The following is a 27,709-nucleotide window of genomic DNA, read 5'->3' on the forward strand; positions in this document are numbered from 1 at the left end:
ACTGCCTTCCTCTGTCTTGCTTGCCTCTCCTCTCTGCGCATTCACGCATCTGGGATTGGCCCCAGTTGTTCTTCATCATCACCCAACTCAGGCTTCCAAAACTGCTATGTCTCTGCCCGAGCGTGAGTAGAGGGGCTGGGCTCCTTGTCTGACTGTGAGTTTTGGTGCTCCTCAGAGCATTTCTCAGACTCCAATGTCACTCCAGGCCCCTCCTCCTCATCTGAGACCTCAGACTTGGCTGCCGGATCCACTGGCTGGTGAGGAATCACAACACAGTATTTCATGAAGTCATTAGGTCATCATATACAATTTCCAAGTTCATATTTATCAAACAGTAATATGTTTTGCCAAGATATGTTTAGATTGAACATTTCTTCACTGATGCAATTAATATGTCATGAAGAAACAGGATGAAGAGACTTTTGCAGATGCTTTAGATTTTAGTAAGATCTGAGCTACAGATTCATTTATCTAAGATCTGAGAGCATTACTTGGTAACATATATTGATTGATTGAACAGCAATGCATGTTGCTTTAAAGCAGAGATCCCCAACCTTTCCACATTTACAGACTGGTGATGGGTGGAGGGAGTGGGAATAATTACATGCAAGTGGTGGGTGAGCACATGCGCAGCTCCATTTGTGCAAATGGCAGGCAAATATGCCCATCGTTCGCACAAATGGACCTTTGCACACTCGTGTTCCCCTGCTACTTCCACAGCCCAGTTCCGAATGGGCCACGGTCTGGGAATTGAGGATCCCTACTTTAAAGTATTCAGGTACTAGAAAATGAAAGAAGCTATTTCCCTCTTTTGTTTTAGAATGGATAACTTTCTGTTTATTTTATTATGATAATTGGTTTCCTTCTATTTTCTCTTTAAATACTTACTAGACTCCCAGATCATAGTAGCTATCGTTCTCTCTTGGATGCTCTTCTCATTACTCCTATTATTAAGCCCCCACTTCTGGAAAGCACAAGGCCATCAAGGAAATCTACAAGTGTTCTGGAGATGCAAAGGAAGTGGAGGTAGTAAAAGTATAGCAGAAATTGTCCTGGCACTTCATCCTCATCCTTGATCTTCTAACTCGCTCACTGTTTGGATTGCTTTTATTTAAATCCTTCTCACACTATTGTAGTAGAAATTATACCTTTGTTTTTGCTTAAGCTCTTCATTTTAAAAATGAAGGTATGTCACTGCTTTATTTGCACAAAAACTTTAGTGCATGAGTAGTAGTCACTCATTACTAGCATAGTATCTGTATCAGACTAATGGAGTGGGAGAGAAAAGTCATATTTTAATGTTAGGCTATGCTAAAACATTTCAATCATTATAGGAAAATGTTTCATAAATGGCTCGTATCCATTATTGGTACCAGTCATGTTGTTCAAATCAGGTTAATTTAAGATATTTTAGGTTGGTGGTGGTCCTCTAATTCATTTTGAATTATGATGTGATTCATGGCACAGAACCATTTTCCTTTATTTGAAAAGTATGACCTTCAGTTAACTCCAAGGTGGGAAAATATTACTAGAGTGGAATCAATAGGTCTGGATTGAGGTACTGGCAGAATTCCTTCAGTGTGGAAACCACATGTTGTTCTAAAGAAGTATTCTTAGAACAGAGAGGCTTTTTTTCTCCTATTCCCCTGATATTTACTGACTTAGTCTGACTGCAGTAGTTGGGAAATGGGACAGCAAATAAAAGATTATTCACACATTTGCCACCTACTCCATAAAGGTTTCACGTTTCCTGATGGGGTGGTGCATTTTGCTTTGTGTCATACTTTCTGACCGCAGCTATGATAATATGAGAACCAACTTTTCTGGCAACCAACTTTATTTTAACCAACAAAGTAGAGGTTTTGATGATTTAAATGCAGCTTGCTCATTTATTGTGTCTAATAAACTATTTCCTTTGGGACACTTGGATGATTTCATTGTTAAAATGCTTCATAAGCGCACATTATTCAGGTTATCCAAATGTTAACATATGAAAGCTTATGTTGTGAAAACCTTCAAATCTTTTCCATGATCAGTGGAAAGTCACTTTTTGTGATCTTCCTTCCTTCCTTCCTTCCTTCCTTCCTTCCTTCCTTCCTTCCTTCCTTCCTTCCTTCTTTTCTCAGCATAAACCTCTGTATATGATCCTCCTCAAGTCTGAGTTTATGTTACCTTTGAGTTAACCTATGTTACCTTTATGTTATCTTTAAATAGTATGAAAATACTCTCTGTATTTAACAATAGCCATATATAGAAAACTTTGGAAGAATAAAAAAAACCCTTTTCTAATTGTGAATGAATGAGAAAGTAAGTGCAACTATTTTCAACTATAAAATGCAACTTTAGCCAAACATAAAATTTATGACCTGTGCCTTTTAACTAACAGTAATATCTGCCATGTTCTGACAGCACATATAATATGCTTCTGACCACCACGGTATCTTCTGTAGTTTTGTATTCCTTGTTGATGGTTACTTTGAACTTGACTGTATCTTTGAAGACTCTCAGAAGCAATTCTTCACTTGTTCTTCCTGAATTTTACTGCAAACACATCCAGAAAACATCAAGAGTTATGGATTAGGCATGCCTTTTAGATGAATGTTGCATACAAAGTTTGGGCACCCATGTCCCTACTCTGTGTTTCAAGAAAACACTAGATCACAGGTCAGCAACCTGCAGCTCCGGAGCCGCATGTAGTTCTTTGAGCCTTCCCCTGTGGCTCCCAGCTTCCTCTGCCATTTGCAGAGAGAGAGAGAGACAGAGAGAGGCAATTGCGCTTCCCTGCTTCTCTCTCTGTCTCTCTCTCTCTCTCTCTGTGTGTGTGTGTGTGTGTTTGTGTGTGTAAAAGAGAGTGCACTCACAGTGTTCTCCGAGGAGTTGAAAAGCTTATTGAGCGGAGCTCCTCCCTTTGCTGCGTCTTTGCAGGAGGCAGGAAGCAGGAAGGGCAGGAGAGAGCTAGCTAGCCCAGCTATGCTGACTCAGGAATTCTGGGAGTTGAAGTCCATGAGTCATAAAAGAGCCGAGGTTGCCTACCCCTGAGCTTGTTGGAGAACAGCTTGAAGCCAGCTTGCCAGGTAAGCAGCAGATAGGAGAGAGGGAGAGAGCGGGGGGACAGAAAGAGAGAGAGAGAGGGAGGGAGGGAGAGAGGAAAGAGAGAGAGAGAAAGACAGAGTGGGGGAAGAAGACTGGCAGACCAAGGGCAGATAGAGAGGGATGGAGAGAGAGAGAGAGAGACAGAGAGAGAGACTCTTTTGACATCTAAAATGAAGATAACACTGCATATATCCGTTTTTACACACACACGCACCTATAATAAAGGTAAAAAAGGATATATGCAGTGTTATCTTCTTTTTAGATATCAAAAGGATTTTGCGGCTCCCGTTGTTTGTTTTCAGAGAAATGGGTCCAAGTGGCTCTTTGAGTGTTTTGGGTTGCCTACCCCTTCCCTAGATGGATAAAAACTGATACTCGTACAGAATTAATCACATGTTGCTACAGATTTGAATGTAGACTCAAGATCAGAAAACAGTGCAGAAATTTGGATAAATTTTCAATTTGTGCTATGTATTGTAGTTTCTGCAATCCACTTAAGAGGTTTCCCCCTCCCCCATTCTTGTTTTTGGAGTTTTTTTCTTCTACTATTCCTTTCACAATTTTTGTAGCTCTGAAATATTCTTAAACCTTTTTGCCTGGGCTGCATGGTTGAGATCTCCCCAAAGATTTTTGATAATTCTGGAAATTTTCAATAATAGTTCTGGAAACTTTTCAGGCTATTCCAAAACCCTTGTTTTTCCCCATAGGTGTTTCATTTCATTTTATTTGTTTATTAGCAGCTCGCCTTTATTATTTTTACAAATAACGCAAGGCAGTGAACATACCTAATACTCCTTCTATTTCCTATTTTCTTCAAACAACAACCCTGTGAGGTGGATTGGCCTGAGAGAATGATTGGCCTAAAGACACTCAGCTGGCTTTCATGGCTAAGGTGGGACTTGAACCTACGGTGTTCGGGTTTCTAACTTGATGCCTTAACTATTAGAACAAACTGTCACTCCTTTTTCAGGGTTGGTTTAGGGTCCAAAAATATTTTGCAGCCCACAAAAAGAAACATATGCTTATAAATAATGTAGGAACCATCCCAAACCAGTGCTTTTTTTCTATTAAAAAAAAAAAAGGTGCTGGAACTCACACATGTCATACAACCCGCCTTGCCTACCCTACAAGGTTCCATCCAAAAAAGGTGCCGGAACTCCGTTCTGGGCGTTCTATGGGAAAAAAAGCCCTGTCCCAAACCATCATGTCTTGGCCTTCAAACCAATGTCTTATAAAATTCTTGCTAAGCTGTGTTTGTGAACCAGCCAAAATGCTTTAGAATTATGGGAGAAGGATTGTTCTGAGAAAAACGATATTACTCAGGTTCTCCACAAACTAATGAACAATGCATATTTTTCAGCTCCTTTTTTCGTATGACATTGCTAAATATTGCTTTAACAAAGATCAATGTTCCACAAGCAAAGCAAGGGAGAGGAATTTACCCTTGGGAGAATTGAAATTAGAGGTTTCTAACATGCAGATTAAAGTTAGGGCCAGCACTGCTTTTGCATGAAAAGCATGCAAAATTATCTGTAATTATCAGGCAGTGGTTATTGTATTAGAAGGGAATCCATTTTAAAGGAATTTGCTTTCCTCTAAAGTAGTGTTTCTTGATCTTCGCAACTTTAAGAGCCATGCTGGCTCAGAAATTCTGGGAGTTGAAGTCCACGAGTCATAAAAGAGTTAAGGTTGCTTAGGCAGTATGAGCAAATAATATACTGCTCAAAAAAATAAAGGGAACACATCCTATAAGAAATCCTATAGGATGTGTTCCCTTTATTTTTTTGAGCAGTATATTAAGACTGAGGAAGGGATGGGAATCTTATTCAGTTTCAGAAAATCCACATATTTCATTCTGAAAATATTTTTGGACATCTTTCTCTTGTCAAACCTTATTGATGGCTCACAATCCACAATGATAAAAAAACAAGGAAATAACAAATGATACAACACAAACAAAATACCTCTATCAGCCAGCAATGCAATCTGGAAGCCAAGTTGTCATGGTTTAGAACAATAGGGGTAGAACATAATATGCAGAAAGAAATAATTTTGACTAAATAGGTCTGTTGAGCTTGATACATTCCTGGATACAAGCAGTCTTCAATTTATGACCACAATTGAACATTTTGGTCCTAAGTGGTAAGTCAAGGTACCCACATGACCACTTTGCTACTTTCCCAGTTGATGTGGGTTGTTAATTGAACGCAGGGTGCTTCGGGATGAGGGAGGCCTGACACAGGCCATGTGGGAGGACGGTATGCTACAGTGTGGCGCAAAGCCCCAGCTGCCCCAGCCAAGCCTTGCATTGCAGTACCCATCACTGCCACCCACCAATGCTGAGGATGCAATTGCTCCTGCCACTCAATGCTTGAGGTGTTTTCTTTCTGTGGAGAGCTTCACATGACTCACCTGAAGCAGCTACCAGTTGCATCAGGCTTTCTTTTCTGGAATCTAAAATCCTGGTGCACCTTCAGAACACTTTAAAAGCCTAGCATGACGTCAGAGACTCCACAAGAGTTCACACAGAGCTTCCAAATGTTTCCCAAGTTGTGTAGGGTTTCCTAAGGCCTCAGAAGGTGAGTGTGACTTTAGAAAGCTTTGAAATCCTGGTGTGACTGACTCCAAAGACTTCTCAACTTTCACGAGACTTCCAAAGATTTCTGAAATTGCGAGATTTCCAAAGCCATCCAAAGTTGTTTCACAATTCTGAAATTTTCAGAAGCTTCATGCAAATTTTGTTTGTTTGCACAAACAGGCTCCAAGAAAGAAGGCCTGAGGTGACTGAGACCTGCCTTGAAAGGGTTGTAGACACTTTTCCACAGCAGCAGAAAAACAGCCAAAAATAAGTGGCAAATGGCAGATCCTTAAGAGTACTGAGCAGTGAGGCAATTGCAGCATTCCTGAATTCTTGTGTATCTTGGAGAGCGGTGCAAGGCAGTATTTGTGAGGGGCAGTGGCAGAACAAGGGTTGAAGCAAGCCTGAGCCTTAGACAATTGAAAGCTACTTTAGGCTCAGTGCTATGGTTAACCACCTTATAGAGCAGCCTAAGGTGGAGATGGAGATAAGTAAGGAATTTGCAGCAGCCCTGCAATGATAATGGTGGGCCTGCTGCCAATGTTCAAATTTTGATCATATGACTGTTGGGTGCTACAGTGGCTGTAACTTTGGGCAGCAGTCATAGCTCCTTTCATTCAGCACCATTATAATTTCAAATGGTTGCTGAACGAACAATTGTAAGCTGAGGACTGCATGTGATCCTATTGGCATCTTCATAAAATTTAATTTTATACAAAAATATATGTTTATTGTTTGGAATGATGTTAAATAGCTGCTTTTCCAAAATATTCTGTATCTGAGAAAAAGACAAAAGAGCTTTGGATGATTTGGATTTTCAGAGTTTTTCATATTCTTTATAAGCACAGGAGGCAAAAAAAATCTTGAGTCAGTTTGCCTTATTTATCTTCCCCACTTCTATTTTTTCGTATGCCTAGCTGTTCTTTCTTTTTCCTTAGATTCTACTAGAACAATGTTGCCTTTAGCAATATAAACATTTATCTTTATAATTTTACAGTGGAGAGTTATTTAAAAGGAGAAAAATACGAATCTCTTCTGTAGAATTTCTTTGTGTTTTTTGTGAGTCTGGCACTAAGTATTTTTTATGTTGCTAAATCCAAGTAGTTTTTCCAAATATTTTTCTCATAGCCACAAACATTGTGAAATGATTATTATATTTTAAGAATAGTTTCCTTTGTTTAAAATTCCACCAATTGCAAAACAGAGGATATTTTTAAATTTTATTAAAGTAAGTGTTTCAAAAAATAATAATTTTAGGTGTATTTAAATAAAGCTATTCCTTAATTTTTAGTCCAAAACTTGGTTGCACATTAACTCTTAACATTGAAGGAATCTGGTTAGCTTCAATCAATGGCCATTTAGAAGTGACCTTTTATGAAAGTTTGACATTTTATGACCGACGATCATGACATCACATTTGGTAAATCAGGGTTCCCAGCCCAGTGGTTTTCTTATGATATTGAGTAATAGAATGGCATGGATATCTTTCATCATTTCAAGTTCATCCTACTCGTTCCCAGAATTATATTAAGTGACAGTGTTCTTAGCAATTAAAATTGGAGTTCTATAAAAGAACTAAAATAGGTTGAAAAGATTTTTTGCTATCAGCAGTTGAAGAAGAAGTATCTCTTCTGTAAGTCAGATGCTTTTTAGATTGAATATCAGAATCTGATTTAAAATTCTCATCTGTCATGGGCTTATGACATTGGCAAAAGATATTAACCTCATCCTTCCTGTCCTTATAAATTTATCCTAAGCATAGGTGAGATTGTGCTATGCTTAGAATATTTAAATTTCTATGTGTGTTGCTAAGATTAAGAAATGATCATCTTAGCCTGGGTGTTCTGTAAATTGTGGTGCATTAGTTCTAGAGATTGGGCAAGCCACACAGCAGTTTTCTTATACGGGTTATTGATTTTGTTCAATTTGGCAGTTATTATTAAGAAAGAGAAGAAGTCACTGCTTGGAGTATTATTTGTAAGGCTTATGGAAAAATACCAATATATGATATTCTAAGACATTTTCTGGCTACACAATGCATTATACAACCTGACATTTCTTTATTTGGTCCAATTTTGAGGCAGCCCAATGACTCATCAATGCCTTGATGACTCTGAATGGCTTTGGTACAAATAAAGGGGAAAAGAATGCTCATAAACATATATACTGTAAAAGCAGAACCTGGCTGACCTTGAATGGGCCAAGTGAACCAAGGGAGAAGTTAAATAGATTAAAAATAATAATAAAACCAAAAGAATTTTAAAAAGACTGATCAGAAAGCACAAATCATATTAAGTAACTGCTTTGTGTGTGTCTTTAGCTTGCAGAGGTCATTTAATAAGGTTTTCATTTTAAGTATTTTGCTTTTATGTCAGCTTATTTATTTCTGGAAATTTTCTAATTTGGGAAACATTCACTTGGAAAAAATACAGCAAAATGGCCAGTGCCATGCCAGACTATTTATGGGGAAGCCAATTCTTTTTGGAAGAGGGCCTAATGTAAAAGAATTATGACATATAAAAACCAAAGTGGTGGTCCTGCTCAAATGTTGGCACTTTCTTTGATTGTATACCTCTAGCAAATCTCAGACTATTTTCTGAAAATAGCTTTTGAAAATAGCTTTTGATAGTTTGCAGGGAAGAGGTGCCTATCATATTAAATATGTTACAATTGGAATCTAAGTCACTCTTCAGCCTAAATTTCTCCATCTTAAAATGTCTTTCTTCCCTAAAAAGCAATATTGTCTTGCATTGTATTGCATCTTAATTCTTGAATTTGATTCACAAAGGAAATGACTTGGGAAGTGACAAAATGTCTCTTTGTTCACTTTTAAAAGGCCTGTTCTTTAGAAAGAAGATTATAATTTAGGAGAATGGGAAAGGAAAAAAAATTATTATTTGGGAAACTGTATCTGCTTGATAAATTTAATTTTACCTGGGGGGGGGGAATACAACAAATGAAAAAGTAGTGAGGATAGGGTTCAGTTCTCATGTATCTCATTAACTTTGATTTACATGTCTCTGTATTAGTCACTATAGCTAAATTAAAATTTACTAAATGTCATTAATGATATTTTGCGTATTCCATGCCAGACTGATACACTTAGTTCTAATTTGATTTCTTGATAACTTAAAGCAAGTTTCTTTATCTTGAACCATGAATACAGTGACTTCAAATATAACTTCAGGTACAAGCACTTTGTATTGAAATTCAGGTAGTTTGTTCACACATGGGTTTCTGTTATAAAGTTAGGTAAGAAATGAAGACCATTGTAGTGAGGATCCATAGCCCGTGTATCATGGGGGCCTGAGACCCCAAATTAATTCAGATTTAATAACTTTTTGACCACATTCACATTTTGTCTTGTCTCTGCCCGCTTTTGGAATTGACCATTCAGAGCAGAACACTTCCTTTACACCTTCAATTCAAATTGGTAATTTAGGGATGCCAAGAAGGAATCCTTATCAAGAGAGTAGTCAGTGCCTCTCTCTTCTTCTTTTCCTATATCTGGTGTAGCTAACCACAGAGTTTTCATTTCTGTCTTTTCCCATGCTATCCAAAGGTTGCAAGATGTAGTATGCAATATGGAAAATGGAAGAATACCATTGTTCTGGCTGATGAGTGCCATAGTGGATCTGCATAATTCATAGAAACAGCTGGAATGGCATGGATGCTCATTCCTTTACTTATCATGCATTTCCTCTCTATCCAGTTGTAAAGGTGTCTGTGCAGAGGAAGGGAGAAAGAGAATGTGATAGCATATTGTAGAGGCAGATTGGTGTGCTGGTTTATTTAGCATAGCTTTGTAAGCTTTGAAAGTTGGATCTTAAATAAGTGAACAGATAGTCCATCTGTTATGGATAGCAAAATTGCAATTAGATTAAAATACAGTAATTAATATACTATAAATGCTTGATGGAGACCTTGAAGTTGCAGATAGGAATTTAAATAAAAATCCTGTTGAGTTCCAAGGGATTTTAAATGCAGAAAAAAGACAACTTACTTACTTACTTACTTACTTACTTACTTCCCTCCCTCCCTCCCTCCCTCCCCCCGAACTGTTTCATAGTGATGAAAATAGATTTACTTGAAAAATATATCCAGTTGCCCTCATGTGTGTTCTGGTATCCTTTTGGATATGGTAACTTGACAGATGCCAAATTGTTGTATTCTTTTTCTTCCTTAAACCAGGATCCATTAATCCAGTGGTTCTCAACTTTTTTAATGCCGCGACCCCCAACCGGTCATAAGTCGAGGACTACTCAACCAGTTGTAAGTCGAGGACTACTCAACTGGTGCAGCACCGTTTGCAGAATAGGACTTTTGGCGGGCTCATCAGGGCAGAGACAGCCTGGACAATTCCTATTGGCTTTTGAAAGCCAATAGAATTAGACTCTATTCAAGAGAGTCTATTCTATTGGCTTTCAAAAGCCAATAGAATAAAAGGGAGTAGCACAGCTAAGGAAAAGGGGGAAAAAATGGCGGACTGCGTTGTTTGGCGACCCCCGTGAAATGGTGGTTCGACCCCAAATGGGGTCCCGACCCACAGATTGAGAACCACTGCATTAATCAATCTCCAATGCACAGAATTATATTAGAAAGCAATCTGCTATGGAAATTAGCATTTTTTCAAAATCAGGATGTTGCATATTGATAACATTTCCATGAGCATAACTATAAGCATAATATAAAGATTAACTCTGGAAGGAAACCCAGAGGGAATGCAGCCACAGGAACTCAAAATGTTCTCTGTTTTCGTTATGAATGTCTTACAAAACTAGTTCCAATGTTATTGGTGTGTGAGGTCTGCTGCAAATGTTGACAGAAAGACTTTTGCCAACCACAAGAGGCATAGCATGTGCCATAAATCAAAAGTTTCATGTGAAGCCAATTGTTCGGCTAGACTTCAGCCTTTCCTCCTTTTAAAATGCCCACAGTTTCTAGTTTCATGCTTACGAGTTAGCTTTCCTAGCGTGGCTCATCCCACTTTTCATATATCTTTCAATATAAATTTACATATTTAAATGCTTTTGGCAATACAGATAGTTCTCAACCTAGAACCATTCATTTAGCGTCTGTTCAAAGTTACAGTGGCTCTGAAAAAAGTGACTTTTGACTTTTTTTCACAGTTACATCCATTGCAGCATTCCCAGGATCATATGATCAGAATTCTGACGCTTGGCAACTGACTCATATTTATGATAGTTTCAGAGTCCTGGGGTCACGTGGTCACCTCTTGCGAGCTTAAAACAAACAAACTCAATGGGAAAGCCAGATTCACCTAACAATTGTGTTACTAACTTAACAACTGCAATGATTAACAACTGTGGCCAGAAAGGTTGTAAAATGGGGCAAAATTCACTTAACAAATGTTTCACTTAGCAACAAAATGTTTGCCCTATTGTGGTTGTACGTTGAGGATTACCTGTACAGGGATTTTTTAAAATTTGCCCAATACCTGTAATCTCATAATTCCATTGAATTTGTGTATTGTTCAGTAGATTTCATGCCTGATATATCTGGGCTAAGATAAAGCAATTTAACCCAGATAAAGAAGGCACAAAACCTACTGAACAGTACACAAATTTGGATAAAGAATCGGCAGCAGTCTTTATGTTAATATATTCTTCAGCAGAACCATATGTGAAGTCAATTTCATCTTTGTTAGTTATAGACTTAATGCAGTCTTCATTGATTATCAGGGGTTCCAAAGCAATGCAAATGTGAAAAGAGCATGGCTTTTTTTGGTACTTTTAAAAAAATCATACATGTATAGAGTGGATCTTGAAAGATATATAAAATAGTTTAATAACTATAGTATTTTACTAATACTTTTGTGAAAACTGCCACCATCAGCCATAAGCAGAATTTAAAGTCTACATAGCTTTACTATTTAGAAAAGATTCGAAGAAGGCAAGCCAAATGCTATAATTATTATAATGTATAGTTTGAGAATGCTTCCATACAGTTATTTCCTTTGGAATATTTTCAAACAGATTTACTAAATCAGACCAATGTTTTGATAGTGAAAATATAGAATTTCCAAAGTGACTTAACCTGCATGCAAACTTAGAACTAAATCCAAGAGAAACTTGTCATTTCCCAAGATGTAAACTCCCCCCCCCAAATTGCTTCAGTCTTCACTATTTCTTAACCAGCAGATCTTACCAGTTATGTATATGATATACATAATATTTTTTCGCTTTAAGGCATGTTAACTTTCATATTTGCTGAATTGAAATTTTCATCAAATAAATGATGGATACTAAATTCAATCTGTAAAATATATTCTAACAGCCAGAACCATTTTTTAAAATAGAATAAATGAACAGGAAGGCCCTCAAATGTTTTAGATCATTATATTCATAATTTAAACTCTAAACTTGTCTGACCACATCTTGTTAAGTCATCTTTTTTAGTTTGGGATTGAATTGTGAAAGGCAATTCCTCTTTCTTGGATGCTTACTTAATTGCCTGAAATTCTGTTCATGGTAACGAGAAAATCTTTGTTTTATATACTGTGAAAATGAATCCTTCTGGACTTTGAAGAAATGCCTCTATATTTATTGTCAAAAACAAATCAATCAGAATGTGTTTCACATAAGCATATCTTTGCATTAAATCTAAGATCAAAATTGTGGGTCTTGTTAGTACAAGTGGAAAGGCACCAACTGTCTCTGTCATAAGAAGCAGTTAAAATGAGATCCTTATAAACTGCAGTTAATGACACAGCTAGTTTATCTGAAACCTAGTTCACATATGGATGACATACAAAGTAATATGGATTAGGGTGTCCCATGAAATTTCCAGCAATGTGTGCAAAATTGAGAATAAACAATGAAGGAGCAGTTTTTCTGCTAATACTTAAAATTAACTTTCTTTGTATTTGTATAAAGGAACATTTTCATTGAATTCTTGTGCTTGTTTGGGGATTGTGCTAAACTAATATTTTTTTTCTTCAAGCAGCGATTCTTTGGAACCCACACAATTTGCTACTTGTACAGCTGCTGCTGTAAGAAACGTGCCTGAAAACCCAGAAAATGGCGCCAGTAGGCCTATTTCAGCTGCTTCTGGCACAGGATTCAAGCCCTCAGGACCTCAATATGCTGAGAAAACCTCTGGCTGGGAATCTTCTAAGCAATCAGGTAAATTACTGAAGTGTTTGTGTGGTTACTGATTTTGAAATCAAATATTTTATATACAAATATTGATACCTAATAAAATTTGATATCGAGTCCAGATTTGTGCTTTATTTTGGTTGAAAATTTAATTTTAAAATGCCATACAAAACTATAGAAAACAGAAAAGCATATCAAAATTAATAAAATGCATTTTCACAACTGGATCCACTATAGGTAGAATTGTTGTGAAGAATAAAGACTGCCCTTTTAAGACAAGAAGCATGGGAGTTGGTTTTGCTTAATATGGAATTTATTCATATACTGATTTGGCGTGTTAGTATTGTGTACCATATGATACAAAAATATACATCCTACTGCACATATATTTGTAATTAGGACAAAGCAGAGATTCAGGTCTGTCTTCATGTATGTAATACCGTGACCAAGATAGGGCATGTCCATAAATTTAGTACAACTATATGTTGAGTCAGTTTATATGGACACTAGAATATGATACTTTGTGTTTAATAATGGAAGAAAAGTGACTCTCGCTAGAAAAGTGACTGGGCTAGAGCAGTGGTGGCAAACGTATGGCACGGGTGCCAGAGGCGGCATTCAGAGCCCTCTCTGTGGGCACGCATGCCATCGCTCCAGTCCTAGGCCTTCAGCTGAGTTTTATAAAACCTTTTCACTTTAGGCTTCCGCCACCATGTGCAAAAAAAAAAAAAAAAAAGGTTCAATCAGTCAATTTCAACTTCTCGTGGGAAAAAAAAGATCTTGCAAAGTTGGAATTGATTGATTGAACTTTTTAGTTCCACCCAGTCTGCCATTACCGCCCCAGCCATGCCCACCCAATGGGCCACACCAGCCAGTGGGCCACACCCACCCGGCACTTGACGATGCATAAGTGGGTTCTGGGTTGCAGTTTGGGCACTCAGTCTCTAAAAGATTCGCCATCCCTGGGCTAGAGTCTCAGTAAATAATAATATATAGAACAAGGAGAATAGAGAACGAATCAGTTGCCTATGCCTACTTTATGGCATAATATAAGACTGTATATTGAATGGCTCTTAATATGTTTTAAACAATTTTAAATAATTGTTTTCCATATAGGAAATGTTTTTCAAGGGAGAGCTGGATTTTTTTTTTTTTTTTTTTTTTTTTGAGAAAGAAGTTAGGATAGAAGAATTTCCTTCTCTCTCCATAGTTTTAGATCTTTTTATTTTATTTGTTTTAGCCCTGTTGAACAAAGGAAAGCTGAAATGAGATCATAACCCCGGTGACAGTTTCACTGAGCAACCACTTCACTTAACAACTAAGTTGACAGTCCCAACTATGGTTTTTAAACAAGGACCACCTATGTGTTGTACTCACTCAGAAATATGCAGAATTGAGTAGGGGGTACATACAGTTTTATCATTGTTATCAAGGGCCCAAATGAGCATGTTAGCCAGGAGTGTCTGTCACCAACTTGATTGCCATACCATAATTATTACACTTTTGCTAAAGCATTCACCATGGTTCTCATTAGCTACAGAGCCATTTTCAAATAAGGTAACCAACCTGCCATATAGGACAACCAGTATTGTATTAAAAAAAACTTGCTAAATTTTTTAAGACACTAATCATCACAATAGTCTTGCTGATTTACTGTCACTTGTAAAGCACTATCTAGGAATAACTCCTAAGTTTGATTTTTTGGGGGGCAGTATGATCATTCTCTCCTTTGATATTTGTGAGGCTGCTGTTTCAAAATTTTAGACTTATAGAGACCTTCCTTGTGTGAATGTTAGGTATGAATTGGTTTCCCCCCCCCCCTCACTTTCATTCAGTACAGTCTATATTGAAGATTTTAAGCAACAGCAATTTCATGCTGTTGTGTTTTAATCATTTTTTTCTCATTCAGTTGAGCTCCATGAACTTTACGATGCTTCAGCATAAGACTGCAGTCTAGAATTATGTTAATTAATTAATTAAATAAGGCATCAGTACACTAGAAATCAAGCTTGTAATTATTGTTTTTTTTTCCTTATCATTTGTAGGTAGATCATACACTTATGCACATAGCAATTTGGTAATTCTAAAACGAGCATATTAGCAGTTTTTAGATTCTCCTTTTGTTTTTCCTTAGGCTGCAATAACACAGCAACAAAGCAAATCTGTTAAAAGGTTGACTTCATTAACTCAGTGGGAAATTTCTGAGTTAAAACATATTGGATTGTGCTGCTGAAATCTAATAAGGAAAGAAAACTATAGGCCAGGGATCTTCAAACTCGGCCCTTTTATGACTTGTGGACATCAACTCCCAGAATTCCTCAGCCAGTGTGCCTGGCTGAGGAATTCTGGGAGTTGAAGTCCACAAGTCATAAAAGGGCCAAGTTTGAAGACCCCTGCTATAGGCTATTAACCTGAGTAGGTGGTCCTTGACTTACAACCACAATTCGGACCAGAATTTCCATAGTGAACTGGTGCAGTCATAAAGCAACTCATCACACAACTGGACCTGATTTTATGACCATTTTTATTGCATTTGTTTAAGTGAATCATTGTGGTGGTTAAGTGAATCCAGCTTTTCCAATTGACATTACTATTGGAAAAAGTTACAAATCGTAATTATGTTTGCTCAGGATGCTGTAACCAGTCATAAATGTGGGCTGATTGGGAAGTGCCCAAATTGTGATCATGTGACTGGATAGTGAAGAGTCATAAGTGTGACAAAAGTCATAAAACACTTTTTCCAAGACCATTATAACTTTGAACCATTATTAAACAAACTGTTGTAAGCTAAAGATTATCTGTATGTCTTATTTTTTTTTTTCAAATACTTTAGTAAATATATTTCCAATTGAAGATTTTGATTCATATGCATAGTAAAATCATAAATGTACTTAACTGATTTTTGGGGTGCTTATGTTTGACTTTTGTTTTAAGTACTGTCAGTTAATATAAACTGAATATGATACATGTGGTTCTTTAAAGTTTCTAAATTTAGCTCAGAGTTTCATTTATTTTAGAGTAATGTTTTTTTTGGTGTGGGAAAATTTATCATTGTGGATAAAGTTTATTTATGTGGAATTCAGTCTTCACTCTTATAAAAATGGCCAGTCCTGAATAAACTGCAGTTTAGTTTTCCTGATGGGCTTCTCGTCCAGAGAATGTTTTCACCCATAATTTTACATATTTATATGGACTGATGGCAGAACGAAGGGAGCAATAAAGACAAGGAAAAGCAGATTTCTCTAGAAACTTGACAACATCTTCATGCCTGTTTGGCTAATCTCTGGCTGTCTTCACATAAAGGACTTTTTGTAAATCTTCTGGGATAGCTCTGTGGTTGCTCAATGTGGAATCATTATCTGACTATTATGGAAAGGTCTGCTGACTTTAAAATGGTAGGACTATAGCAGTGGTGGCAAACCTATGGCACATGTGCCAGAGGTGGCACTCAGAGCCCTCTCTGTGGGCACGCACACCATGCCCCAGAGATGGCAACCGTCCCTCTTCAACCAGCCACCCACTAACCCGCTAAGGTCCCATGTGGCCGGATGCATCCGAGCATGGCTGGTTTCCCTCCCTCCCGTCCCATCCCTCCTGGCCTCGCATGCTCTCCTTTTCCCGGGCATGACCCATTGCATCACCTCCTCAGCTGTCGGCCGGCTGTCCAGCTCAGAGATGGCTTCTCTGAACTGCTGGCGGCAGGCTGCAGAGCCCCAGAGTATGCCAGTCGAGGGGCCAGCAGGCTGTGGTTACGGACAGACACTGTCGGCCCCCATGCACCCGCTGGCCTCTATGCAGGAGCCAATGGTGTCAGGCAGCAGCCACCCCAGCCCCTGCCTCGCCTTGCCCTGCGACAGTGGCACCCCAGCCCCTGCCTCGCCTTACCTCGCCTCACCCCGCAGGACGAGCTTCCTGCCCATCGCCCCACCTGCCAGAGACCCCCTGGATCTCCCCCAACCCTGCGCGGCCCCCACAGGCATCCCTCCCCATGAGCAACATCAAGGTGACCATGTTCACCTTGGCCACACCCACCCAGTCTGCCATGACCACCACAACCAAGCCCACCCAGTGAGCCACGCCCACCTGGCACCCGGCGATAAGTGGATTCTGGCTTGCAGTTTGGGCACTCGGTCTCTAAAAGGTTCGCCATAACTGGACTATAGGCTTGTTTTGAACTTATGCTTATTCCTCTGTCTTGGTGCTACTTGACCTCTCAGCAGCTTTTGATACCATCGATCATGGTATCCTTTTGCGACGGCTTGAAGGGATGGGAGTGGGAGGCACTGTTTTACGGTGATTCTCCTACCTCTCTGGCCGGTCACGATCGGTATTGGTGGGAGGGCAGACATCAACCCGAGGCCCCTTGAATGTGGTGTGCCGCAGAGGTCGGTCCTCTCCCCCCTCCTATTTAACATTTATATGAAGCCGCTGGGTGAGATCATCAGACAGCACAGGGTGAGGTTTCATCAGTATGCTGATGATACCCAGTTGTATATCTCCTCCCCGAGCTCTCTCAGTGAAGCGGCCGATGTGATGGGCCGTTGCCTCGAAGCCATGAGGGTCTGGAGGGTGTTAACAGACTCAGGCTCAATCCTGACAAGACCGATGTTGCCTCCCAAGGATTATGTCGGCTGTCCAGTGTTGACTCTTGCGGAGGAAAATATACCCCCTTCGGAGCGGGTTCGCAACTTGGGTGTCCTCCTTGATCCACAGCTGAATTTGGAACATCATTTGACGGCTGTGGCTGGGAGGACCTTTGCACAAGTTCGTCTGTTGCACCAGTTGCGACCCTACCTGGTCTGGGAGGCTCTCCTTACAGTCACTCATGCCCTCGTCACCTCATGTCTGGACTACTGCAACACGCTCTACATGGGGCTACCCTTGAAAAGTATTCGGAGACTACAGTTGGTCCAGAATGCAGCCGCGCGAGTGATAGTGGGTGCTCCTCGATACACCCACGTTACACCTATCCTCCGTGAGCTGCACTGGTTGCCTATTGGTCTCTGGGTCCAATTCAAGGTGTTGGTTATTACCTTTAAAGCCCTATATGGCTCAGGGCCAGGCTATCTGTGAAACCGCCTACTACCTCATAGTTCCCTTCATCCGGTTAGATCCCACAGGCTGGGCCTCCTTCAGGTCCCGTCGGCCAAGCAGTGCCATTTGGCGGGGCCGCGGAGGAGGGCTTTCTCTGTGATGGCGCCCACCTCTTGGAACCAGCTCCCCCCGGAGATTAGGACCACTCCCACCCTGTTGGTTTTCTGTAAGCTGCTTAAGACCTGGCTTTTCCGGCAGGCCTGGGGTTTATAAAATCTGACCCCTGGATGACTGTTCTTGTGCTGTTCGTTTTGTTATGTTTTATGTGTTTTTATTGTTAGCCGCCCAGAGTCCTCCGGGAGTGGGGCGGCTTATAAATTTTAAAAATAAAATAAAATAAATAAATGCTGAAGAGGTATTTTTGGTATAAAATACCTCTGCCACCACACATTTGTAGAATAAGTACAATCTCTTTTGTTTTCTCCACTGTGATTTTTAAAAGATTTTCTACTATGTGGAGAAAGATTAAATCAACACTCCATCCTTGCCCCTCAAAAATCCTCTTTTGTAGTGGGAAAAGTTTGGCAGAGAACTGTTCTGAACTCTCTGTGCTTCATACTAAAATAAGAAAAAAAGAGCACTTGCAAGGCGTTCAAACCGGTCAGTCCTAGAAGAGATCAACCCCGACTGCTCTTTAGAAGGCCAGATCCTGAAGTTGAAACTCAAATACTTTGGCCACCTAATGAGAAGGAAGGACTCACTGGAGAAGGGCCTAATGCTGGGAAAGATTGAGGGCAATAGAAGAAGGGGACGACAGAGAATGAGATGTCTGGATGGAGTCACTGAAGCAGTAGATGTGAACTTAAATGGACTCCAGAAAATGGTAAAGGACAGGAAGACCTGGAGGAACGTTGTCCATGGGGTTGCGATGGGTCGGACACGACTTCGCAATTAACAACAACAACAATTCAGTTTTTCTTAATTATCTTTCTTCATTCAGTCCAATCAATTCATCCAATCTTTCTTTTGGGAACCTTTTTAACTGAGATTTGCCAACTGAAATTGACCACTTATCAAGTTATGCCCTTGACCCTCCGAGTTACTTAAAAAAAACTAATTTACTCTTTCAGGGTACTTTTAATCTAGTTAGATCTGTTCTAGTTTTAAAGATAGTCAATTGGCATACTGGTTAAGGTTTTGAATTGGCATAGGTGAAACCCATAGTTTACCTCAGATATTAAAGCTCAGTAGGTATTCTTTGGACCAGTCAATATCTGTCAATAGAACAACCTGACAGAGTGACAGTTGAAGGGAAAAATAGAAGGTGGAATAATATGTATGCCACATGCAGAAAAGAGAGGTTCCAAGGCAATCCGTTAATCAATCAATCTAATAAATAAAGCAATTAGATTCAACCACACTTGTGAATGGATGCATTTCTTTTTTTAAAAAATGTCATATTGTTAGGGAAAGGATTCACAATTATTCTTAATTACCAAAAATGTATATTTAATGTGGTAGGTAGTTTTAATTGTGTGGCCTGGTTGTCTTATGGCTATGTTTGACAATAATTGGAGGGGATTTGGAGGTGTGATACCTCAAAATACCTTGAGGTGGCGATAAATCATTGCATTTGTACTTTCTTGAATTGTTTTCTTTGTCTTTCTTTTTTCCTCTTTCTAATGGGAGATGAAATGGGGGTTAACTTTTAGAGGACAACTTATATTTTGAGTGCACAGTGTTCTTTCATTTATGGTACATTTAACAGAAAAGATCTTTAATGTTTAACCTGCTAAGTATTCTGCATGATGGTAGAAGTAAGTGTGTAACCCCTGTATTTTATAACACAAGCAGGGCAATATTTTGAACGTTTTTTTTTAAAGTTTCTCATGAATCTCATTGCTTGTAATTTATATTTATCTTTCATTTGTTTTACTACTTTGTTTAATAGAATTAAGCCATTTCCAAGCAATGAGATTTGTTTTGGAGAGCTTGCCTTTTAAACTGAAAAGGACTAATACAGGAGTGAAAAAATATAAGAATGTTTGGGGCAGACAAATCTTTGTTTGGGTCAAGATTAAGAGTACAATATAGGCATGTGATTCTGCTTGCATTCCTTTCCATCATTAGTTATTCATTTTATTGCTTTAAAAAAAGTTTCAGCTACAGTGATGCTAAGTGATAACTATGCTTCTCCTCAAATTTACCAGAATTTGAGAATCTGGAATTAAGTTTGGCCTCTATAGTAATCTGAAGTGATATGTGTTGCAGTGCTCTGAAACATGTGTTTCTTCTTGGGAAGCTTTAGAAAAATGAAAATACTATTTATTTATGTATTTATTTTATGTAGCTACCCATCTCACAATGTAAGCACCTTCAGTTCAGTTTGTGCACTATCATGGACCAGGACCGGGCTGCAGCATGCCAGCAACCGGTCCGTACAAACAAGCAAAGCCCCATCCGCAGGTTGCAGGCAGAACACAAAACCACGCACCCTCCGGCCCACAGAAAAACCTCTCTCCGCAGAACCGGTCCCTGGTGCCCAAAAGGCTGGGGACCTCTGATCTAGATCCCACAGATTTGCAGACAAAGCTTGACTTGCTTGCGTGGCCTGGTTCCTAACAGGCTACGAAATAGTACTAGATCAGTGGTTCTCAATCTTTTTAATGCCACGACCCCAACTGGTCGTAAGTCGAGGACTACCCAACTGGTCGTAAGTCGAGGACTTTCCCTGCCCAGGAGCGCCGCGGATGCATGGTGCCGCCCCCTGCGCCAGCCGAGGCGTAGCTGGCAAGCGGCAGAGATGGCACAGGCCGACTACCAGCTGGGCCACCAGCTGGCCCAGCCCAAGGGAGGTAAGGCACCCGCCAGGCCCCACGCGTGCCAGCAACCCTCCTTGTGCCCGCCGGCCTCCCACCTCCCACCCCTGGCCCTCTTTTACTTACATTTTTAGTAGTTGCTCAGCAGGGAGGGGTGGAAACTTTCAGACAACTCGCCTTCGCTGCAGACAACTTGCAGCACCGTTTGCAGAATGGGACTTTTGGTGGGCTCAGCAGGGCAGAGACAGCCTGGACAATTCCTATTGGCTTTTGAAAGCCAATAGAATTAGACTCTATTCAAGGGAGTCTATTCTATTGGCTTTCAAAAGCCAATAGAATAAAAGGGAGTAGCACAGCTAAGGAAAAGGGGGAAAAAATAGCGGATTGTGTTGTTTGGCGACCCCCGTAAAATGGTTGTTCGACCCCAAATGGGGTCCTGACGCACAGGTTGAGAACCACTGTACTAGACCATGGCTAGAGGGTTGGGGACCCCTGTCTTAGTTCACTGTTTTCCCAGTGTTTGAAAATCTTACAAATTGACCTTTATAATTAACTCCCAAACTTGTGACTTACTTTATGTAAAGAAAAATGCGGAAAACATAAAAGGAACAAAGGAAGCAACAAACACATAGACATATTGTATATTTATACTATTCAGACCAATCTTAAATTCATTATTAAATCTTAACTATTCAGAATAAATACTGATCATAATATTTATGGAGAACCAGCGTATAAAGAGTATGTGAAGAGATACTGGTAAATTTGTGAATTAATTTTGAATGTTTGATATGGTGATAACCACATTGGTATGCAATTGAAGAGAAACTTCATTTCTAAACCATACCAGTCTTTGAAATGGCAATTTAAAACTGATGGAAATTAAATAAAATGGGGCAGTAATAGGACAAGGCTATGTGATATGAATAAGTATCTCCTCCTCATCTTAAACGTTCAGTATACAGTCCTTGCCTTACAACCATTTGTTTAGTGACTGTTCGAAATTACAATGGCACTGAAAAAAGTGACTGATTTTCACTTACGATTGTTGCAGCAGCCCCACAATCAAAATTTGGACACTTGGCAATTGGCATGTATTTATGACCATTGCAGTGTCCTGGGATCTTATGATTACCTTTTGGGACTTTATGAAAAGCAGTCAATGGGGGAGTCAGATTCAGTTAATAACCATGTTACTAACTTAACAATTGCAGTGATTTACTTATCAACTGTGATTAAAAAAAGGTTGCATGATGGGGGCAAAACTCATTTAACAACTGTCTTGCTTAGCAACAGAAATTTTGAGCACTTTTATGGTCATAAGTTGAGGACTACCTGTATTGAAGTCGATAGCCATCCCCGTAAAACACTTTCTGGACTTTCCAGAAATCATAACACGTGTGGAATTAGTCTCACCTTAAGATTGTAAGAAGGATTCTTAATATGTTTTAAGACCTTTAGTCTTATGTTTGTTCATGTGGGATCTTTCAGTCCCAGAATTCTTGAAAACTATCAATATCCAACTTGGCAGAACTTTAAACTGCTTATAAAAAAAAAAATACTGTAGACTTAAAACTATCCAAAACAGATTCTAATAATGTGGGAATTCTAGATGCTGCTTATATGTCTGGACCAATTAGTGCAATTGGAACAATGATTATACTTAACAAGTTGCTGCTTTGTAGTATCAGTCGATGCAGGACTAAATGTGCCGCAGAGAAGTGAAGAGGGTGTTATTTGACACGAGGGTGGGCAACATCTTTGGACCTATAGGCATGACCACAACCATTTCAAAAGACTGGATGTCGGTCATTCATCACAGGAATGCCAGCACAATATAACCCAAAATGTAGCATCTGTTCATCTGAAGGCAAATAGATACGTTTTTTTCCTTCTAGCTGATCCAATATGTTTTCTGTGATTCTGCTTATCTTTATTCTTTTAATGGAAAAACGGGAACATTTCCAAATAAAGCAATGAACTAGCTCCCTTTTTTAATTTCCAAAATGCTTATAATTGATATGAGGCTGAGCAACATTTTTTTTTTAATTGGGATGGCACTGTGCGGCTGGTATTATATATATACACCATCTAATTCAGGGGTCTTCAAACTTGGTCCTTTTATGACTTGTGGACTTCAACTCCCAGAATTCCTCAGCCAGGCATGCTGGCTGGGGAATTCTGGGACTTGAAGTCCACAAGTCATAAAAGGGCCAAGTTTGAAGACCCCTGATCTAATTAATTCAATAAACTTTTAAGGAGTGGACAGTTGAGAAGACTGCAAGTGTCAGGGGTGGCAGACTAGAGCTGTTCGGATACAAAACCCATACAGCATTGGTGGATTTGATTTTGACTTGGTTTTTACAAAGTTTCTTTGCTGTATTTCATCATCTTCATTAAATCTTTATTTGATCATAGACCAGCAGCATGTATTTTGAAACTGAGCAGGACATTTAAATAAAAGTGTCCTGAAAGAGTTGAGTACAGTTAAAGTTCAATAGCAACATCAGAGGAGTTTGTTCCTGATGAATAGACAGCCCAGTATTAATAATACTAAATTGTTTTGGCATACCACAGGGTGTGACAGGTTAATGAATGTGAATTCCAGTGTAGCCAAGCAAAGTGTTCTGAAACCACACCAAAGGTCTTCGTGAACATCACCTGTTAAAGCTGGGGCATTTCCTTGTGATGTGAGATGCTAACCTGTTGCAAGCATTATGGAACAGAATAGATGTACCTTTGGTTTTTTCCCCCCCTTTTCTTTTACCTATGTAAAATATGATGATTATGCAACTCACTTTCAACCAGAAAAACCAGCTGATAGAATTTTCATAGGTGGCCCTTGATATTTGCGATGGTTTTGTTTCAACTTGCAGATAACAAAACCATGGATAAGAAGACCTTTAAAAACCTGCTTTACTCATGTACAAAATCCACCTGCCATTTTGCACGTGGAAAGAGAGAGAGAGAGAGAAAGAACTGCAAATATATGAAAGCCTTACCTGCTGCTAATGAAGTCTGGTCTGTTTTTATTAACTGTAGGGTAAATCATGAGTAGTGGAGCCCTGGATAACAAAGGCACCTGTATGTTGTGGTTAAATGGATTTTAAAGCGGTGTATTATTCGTATCTAGTACCTTGCAGAGACAATTTCAGAATTTTTTATTTAGAATAAGAGTTTTGAAATGCTCTTCTTTCTCACAACTTTCATCTCCTCCCACATCAGATGCAAATGGACTACATTAATATGCTCCAACTCATTTTCCTCCCACTAACACTGAGCCACCCTCCTGCCACAGTCTCTCTCCATCTTGTTCTCAAGGAAACCACAGCTTCATTTCTTTATTAACTTTTTAAATAAGTCTCCCTATTCGTTGTCTCATTTAGTCTGCCGCTTTTGGCAGCCAGATGGAGTCAGCATTCTCCAGGTCAGCCCAAATACTGCAATTTGAAATTAATTTGCTTTGGAGGATTATTTTACATATGGCATAAGCAGTCTTCATTATAACCATGTCATTGTTTTTCAATATGGATAACTTTCAGATGGATGAACTTCAATTCCTAGAATTCTGAGAAATGTCCAGTCCACATATTGATAGGATCCTCAAGTTGGGAAAAATTACCATAATTTAAAATCTCCAATATGTGACTTCCTTTAGTTCAGTGGTTCTCAACCTTTTTAATGCCGCGACCCCCCAACCGGTCGTAAGTCGAGGACTACTCAACCGGTCGTAAGTCGAGGACTACTCAACCAGTCGTAAGTCAAGGACTACTCAACTGGTGCAGCACCGTTTGCAGAATGGGACTTTTGGCGGGCTCAGCAGGGCAGAGACAGCCTGGACAATTCCTATTGGCTTTTGAAAGCCAATAGAATTAGACTCTATTCAAGAGAGTCTATTCTATTGGCTTTCAAAAGCCAATAGAATAAAAGGGAGTAGCACAGCTAAGGAAAAGGGGGGAAAAATGGCGGACTGCGTTGTTTGGCGACCCCCGTGAAATGGTCGTTCGACCCCAAATGGGGTCCCGACCCACAGGTTGAGAACCACTGCTTTAGTTCATTTAATTACTGACTGTATAGTCAACAATTCCCCCCTCCCCCTTTATGTGTATGTGTGTGTTTGTGTATATGTATACCTTAGAGCAGTGATGGCGAACCTTTTAAAGACTGAGTGCCCAAACTGCAACCCAAAACCCACTTATGCATCGTCGAGTGCTGGGTGAGTGTGGGCCATTGGCTGGGTGTGACCAATTGGCTGGGCGTGGCTGCATTGGTAACGGCAGACTGGGTGGGACTAAAAAGTTCAATCAATCAATTCCAACTTTGCAAGAACTTTTTTTTTCCCAGGAGAAGTTGAAATTGACTGATTGAACCTTTTTTTTTTTTTTTTTTTGCACATGGTGGCGGAGGCCTAAAGCAAAAAGGTTTTATAAAACCCAGCTGAAGGCCTAGGACTGGGGCGACGACGCGTGTGCCCACAGAGAAGCCTCTGAGTGCCGCTTCTGGCACCCGTGCCATAGGTTCGCCACCACTGCCTTAGAGTGTTGATTCTGGGCAACTGCCCAGACCAGTCCCTGCAGTGTTCTTGGTAAGATTTTGGAAGTGGTTTGCCATTGCTGGGTTCATAGGCTGAGAGAGAACAGCTGGCACGAGGTTGCCCAACTGGCTTTGTGCCTAAGGCAGGACTAGAACTCATGGTTTTCCAGTTTCTAGTGGATTATCCAATTCTGGTTTAAAAGTTAAACTGAAAAGATGTTGGAAGTGCACTGGCAGGTCTTGAGTCACTGCAACCATAGTTATGGCCATTGTTTTACAAGTATCCCTTATTATAAAATCTCAGAGATTTTCCCAGAAATCTTTATGATATAAAGCTGTATAAATAATCTAAAGCAGAAGATTGCATTCAGTTTTCCTTACTTACTCACCTGGTAGAAAAGATTGGTGACCAAACTGTTATATATTGATTAGCTAATTATTGCGATGTCCTGCAGTAACATACACTTTTTCAAAAAGATTTGTTGTCAGATCAAAATGAAGCTGTCACTACATAGGATTTTTATACAACCAAAGGTGTTGGCATGGGGGGGGGGGGAGAGAGCAGCTGAAGATACAGAGATCATTGTATCACCATAGAAATGCCGTGGTTTACCTGATTGTGTTAGGTACAATGGAATATGGGTGACTTCATCCATATCTCATCATTTGATATACAATAACTATAGTTTGGATTACAACTGGATACTTTAGTTACACTGGATACACAAGCAGTTAAAAATAAGGACAATATGAATACATAAAGAAATAAGTTGCCAACTTTTTTCCCAGTTCCTTGATTCCCCCCATCATCTACCAAAGTTATCTCTTTCCTCAAAAGGTTGGTAAAATTAGTTCTATCCCTCTGCCAGTCAACTCTATGATTCTTCCTTATCTTCTCAAACTTAAACCCATTGACATTTGTTTTAATTTGTCGTGAAATTGTTATCAGGCTAATTGTTCTATTTCAGTAGTAATGTATTCCATGGTGGCTTCCAGAAAAATAACAAACTTTACTAATACAATTCTTCAGTCATTTATTTCATGTAAAATAATTGTAGCCTTCCCACAAATAAAAATATTGTATTATGTTTTCAATATTGTAGGTAGGATACATGTCTAAAAATATATTATTCAAGTCCCATGCCATAAAGACATCCTCATACATTGAATTCAATGCAGAATGATGATGCTGTACAATATTTGATCTCAACAGTTTTAAAAGTTAAGTTCCTCCTTTGGCTCAAATGTTAATTATGTAGCTTACTGCAAATAATACTACAAGATGTAAACCATATGCTTACAAAGGCAAGTATGTAGGCATTAGGGATATGCATCGGTTCAGACTGAAAGGCAAAAAAGTTCTCTTGTAGAAGGCAATCATGTCACTTATCTATAAATTCTTAAACTAGTATATGTTATCTCTGGAAAAGGTGTGGCAGTTTTAAGATACTACATTTCCACTCCATACTATTCCAGAACACATTTTTTGCCCTCCTGACTGTTGCAAGCATGAACTTAATGGGACGATACTCCAATTTTCTTCTTTCTGAAACGGACTTTGGAAGGAACAAAGCAAACCCCACAAATTTTACTGAATTTTGACTGGCCCATAAATGCTGCAGATGAGAAAATGATCTGACCCAAGCCAGCCCAGAATGTTCATTTTAATTAAGAAACTTTACAGTCCATTTAATCTGAGCTCTTTAGAGATGAAAGACTAGCTGCTACAGCAGGAAACTAACCTTCTGAAATTGTAACCCGGCCTCTAGTGCACCGGTTGTGATTTTTCATGGTGCACATTCTAGCTTTCCCAGACATTTTAAGAAATGATAACAATATAATCCTTCCTGTTTTGCCTTTCATCGTAGGAGGATTTAAAGCTTTAATTATATTCCACAAATCTAGTAAAAAAAAAAGTGGCTGTTGAAGGCTGTGCTTTCTCTCCTTGCCTAAGCCCACGCCTTTTAGGGAAATGTTCAGAGACTGAAATTTAGTTGGTGGAGTTTTTTGTGGGAAGGAGGGAATATTAATAGCATTTAAAACTCATCAATATCCATTTGGCCTAGAAATAAGAGCCAAGGAGTTATAGTCTATTAAGTAATAGGAACATCTATTTTCTCCCATCTGTTGTACAGTAGTATGATTGTGGTTATATAAGCCCCTGGATGACAGCACTTTATAATGAAATTCTGGCACTTGTATGCAGAGAAGTATCTTTATTATTATTTATAGACTTCATATGATGCCTGATCTTACGTTTAAGTGAGTGTTAAATTGGTCAGTCTTAGTTGTTGCTATGGTCAAAAAAACATCTGTCAGAGAAAGGTTGGTTCAAGTAGTGGACTTTACTCTTGTCTTAAGTAAGGTTTTAATTCATTATTAATATTTAGCATTAGACTGCTATGAATAACACCTAGTCTGTTCTGAATAGTCTCATGTTTCTCTAGAAAACAGAAGCATTTCCAGAAAAAACACTGTTCTTACAGAAGAATAATTACTCCATTTCAGTCCTCTGAAATAGAGTATTTTATTCC

General features: G+C 39.2%; 1 protein-coding gene across 12 annotated transcripts in view; it reads left to right on the forward strand.

Moving 5' to 3' along the window:
• PDLIM5 (PDZ and LIM domain 5) overlaps positions 1 to 27,709 on the forward strand; it is a 142,129-nt gene that overhangs the window by 95,745 nt on the left and 18,675 nt on the right. For 6 of the 12 annotated variants that reach the window (XM_039322865.1, XM_039322868.1, XM_039322869.1 and 3 more), the window contains 2 exons: positions 892 to 1,026; positions 12,635 to 12,816. In XM_039322865.1, coding sequence (XP_039178799.1) covers positions 892 to 1,026; positions 12,635 to 12,816 — 317 coding nt within the window. The remainder of the gene's footprint in view (positions 1 to 891; positions 1,027 to 12,634; positions 12,817 to 27,709) is intronic. The other 6 variants (XM_039322870.1, XM_039322873.1, XM_039322875.1 and 3 more) reach the window with 3 other exon arrangements.

The sequence above is a fragment of the Crotalus tigris genome, unplaced genomic scaffold (assembly GCF_016545835.1).
Source record: "Crotalus tigris isolate CLP2741 ecotype Arizona unplaced genomic scaffold, ASM1654583v1 scf7180000024151.2778019, whole genome shotgun sequence".
Classification (NCBI taxonomy): Eukaryota; Metazoa; Chordata; class Lepidosauria; order Squamata; family Viperidae; genus Crotalus; species Crotalus tigris.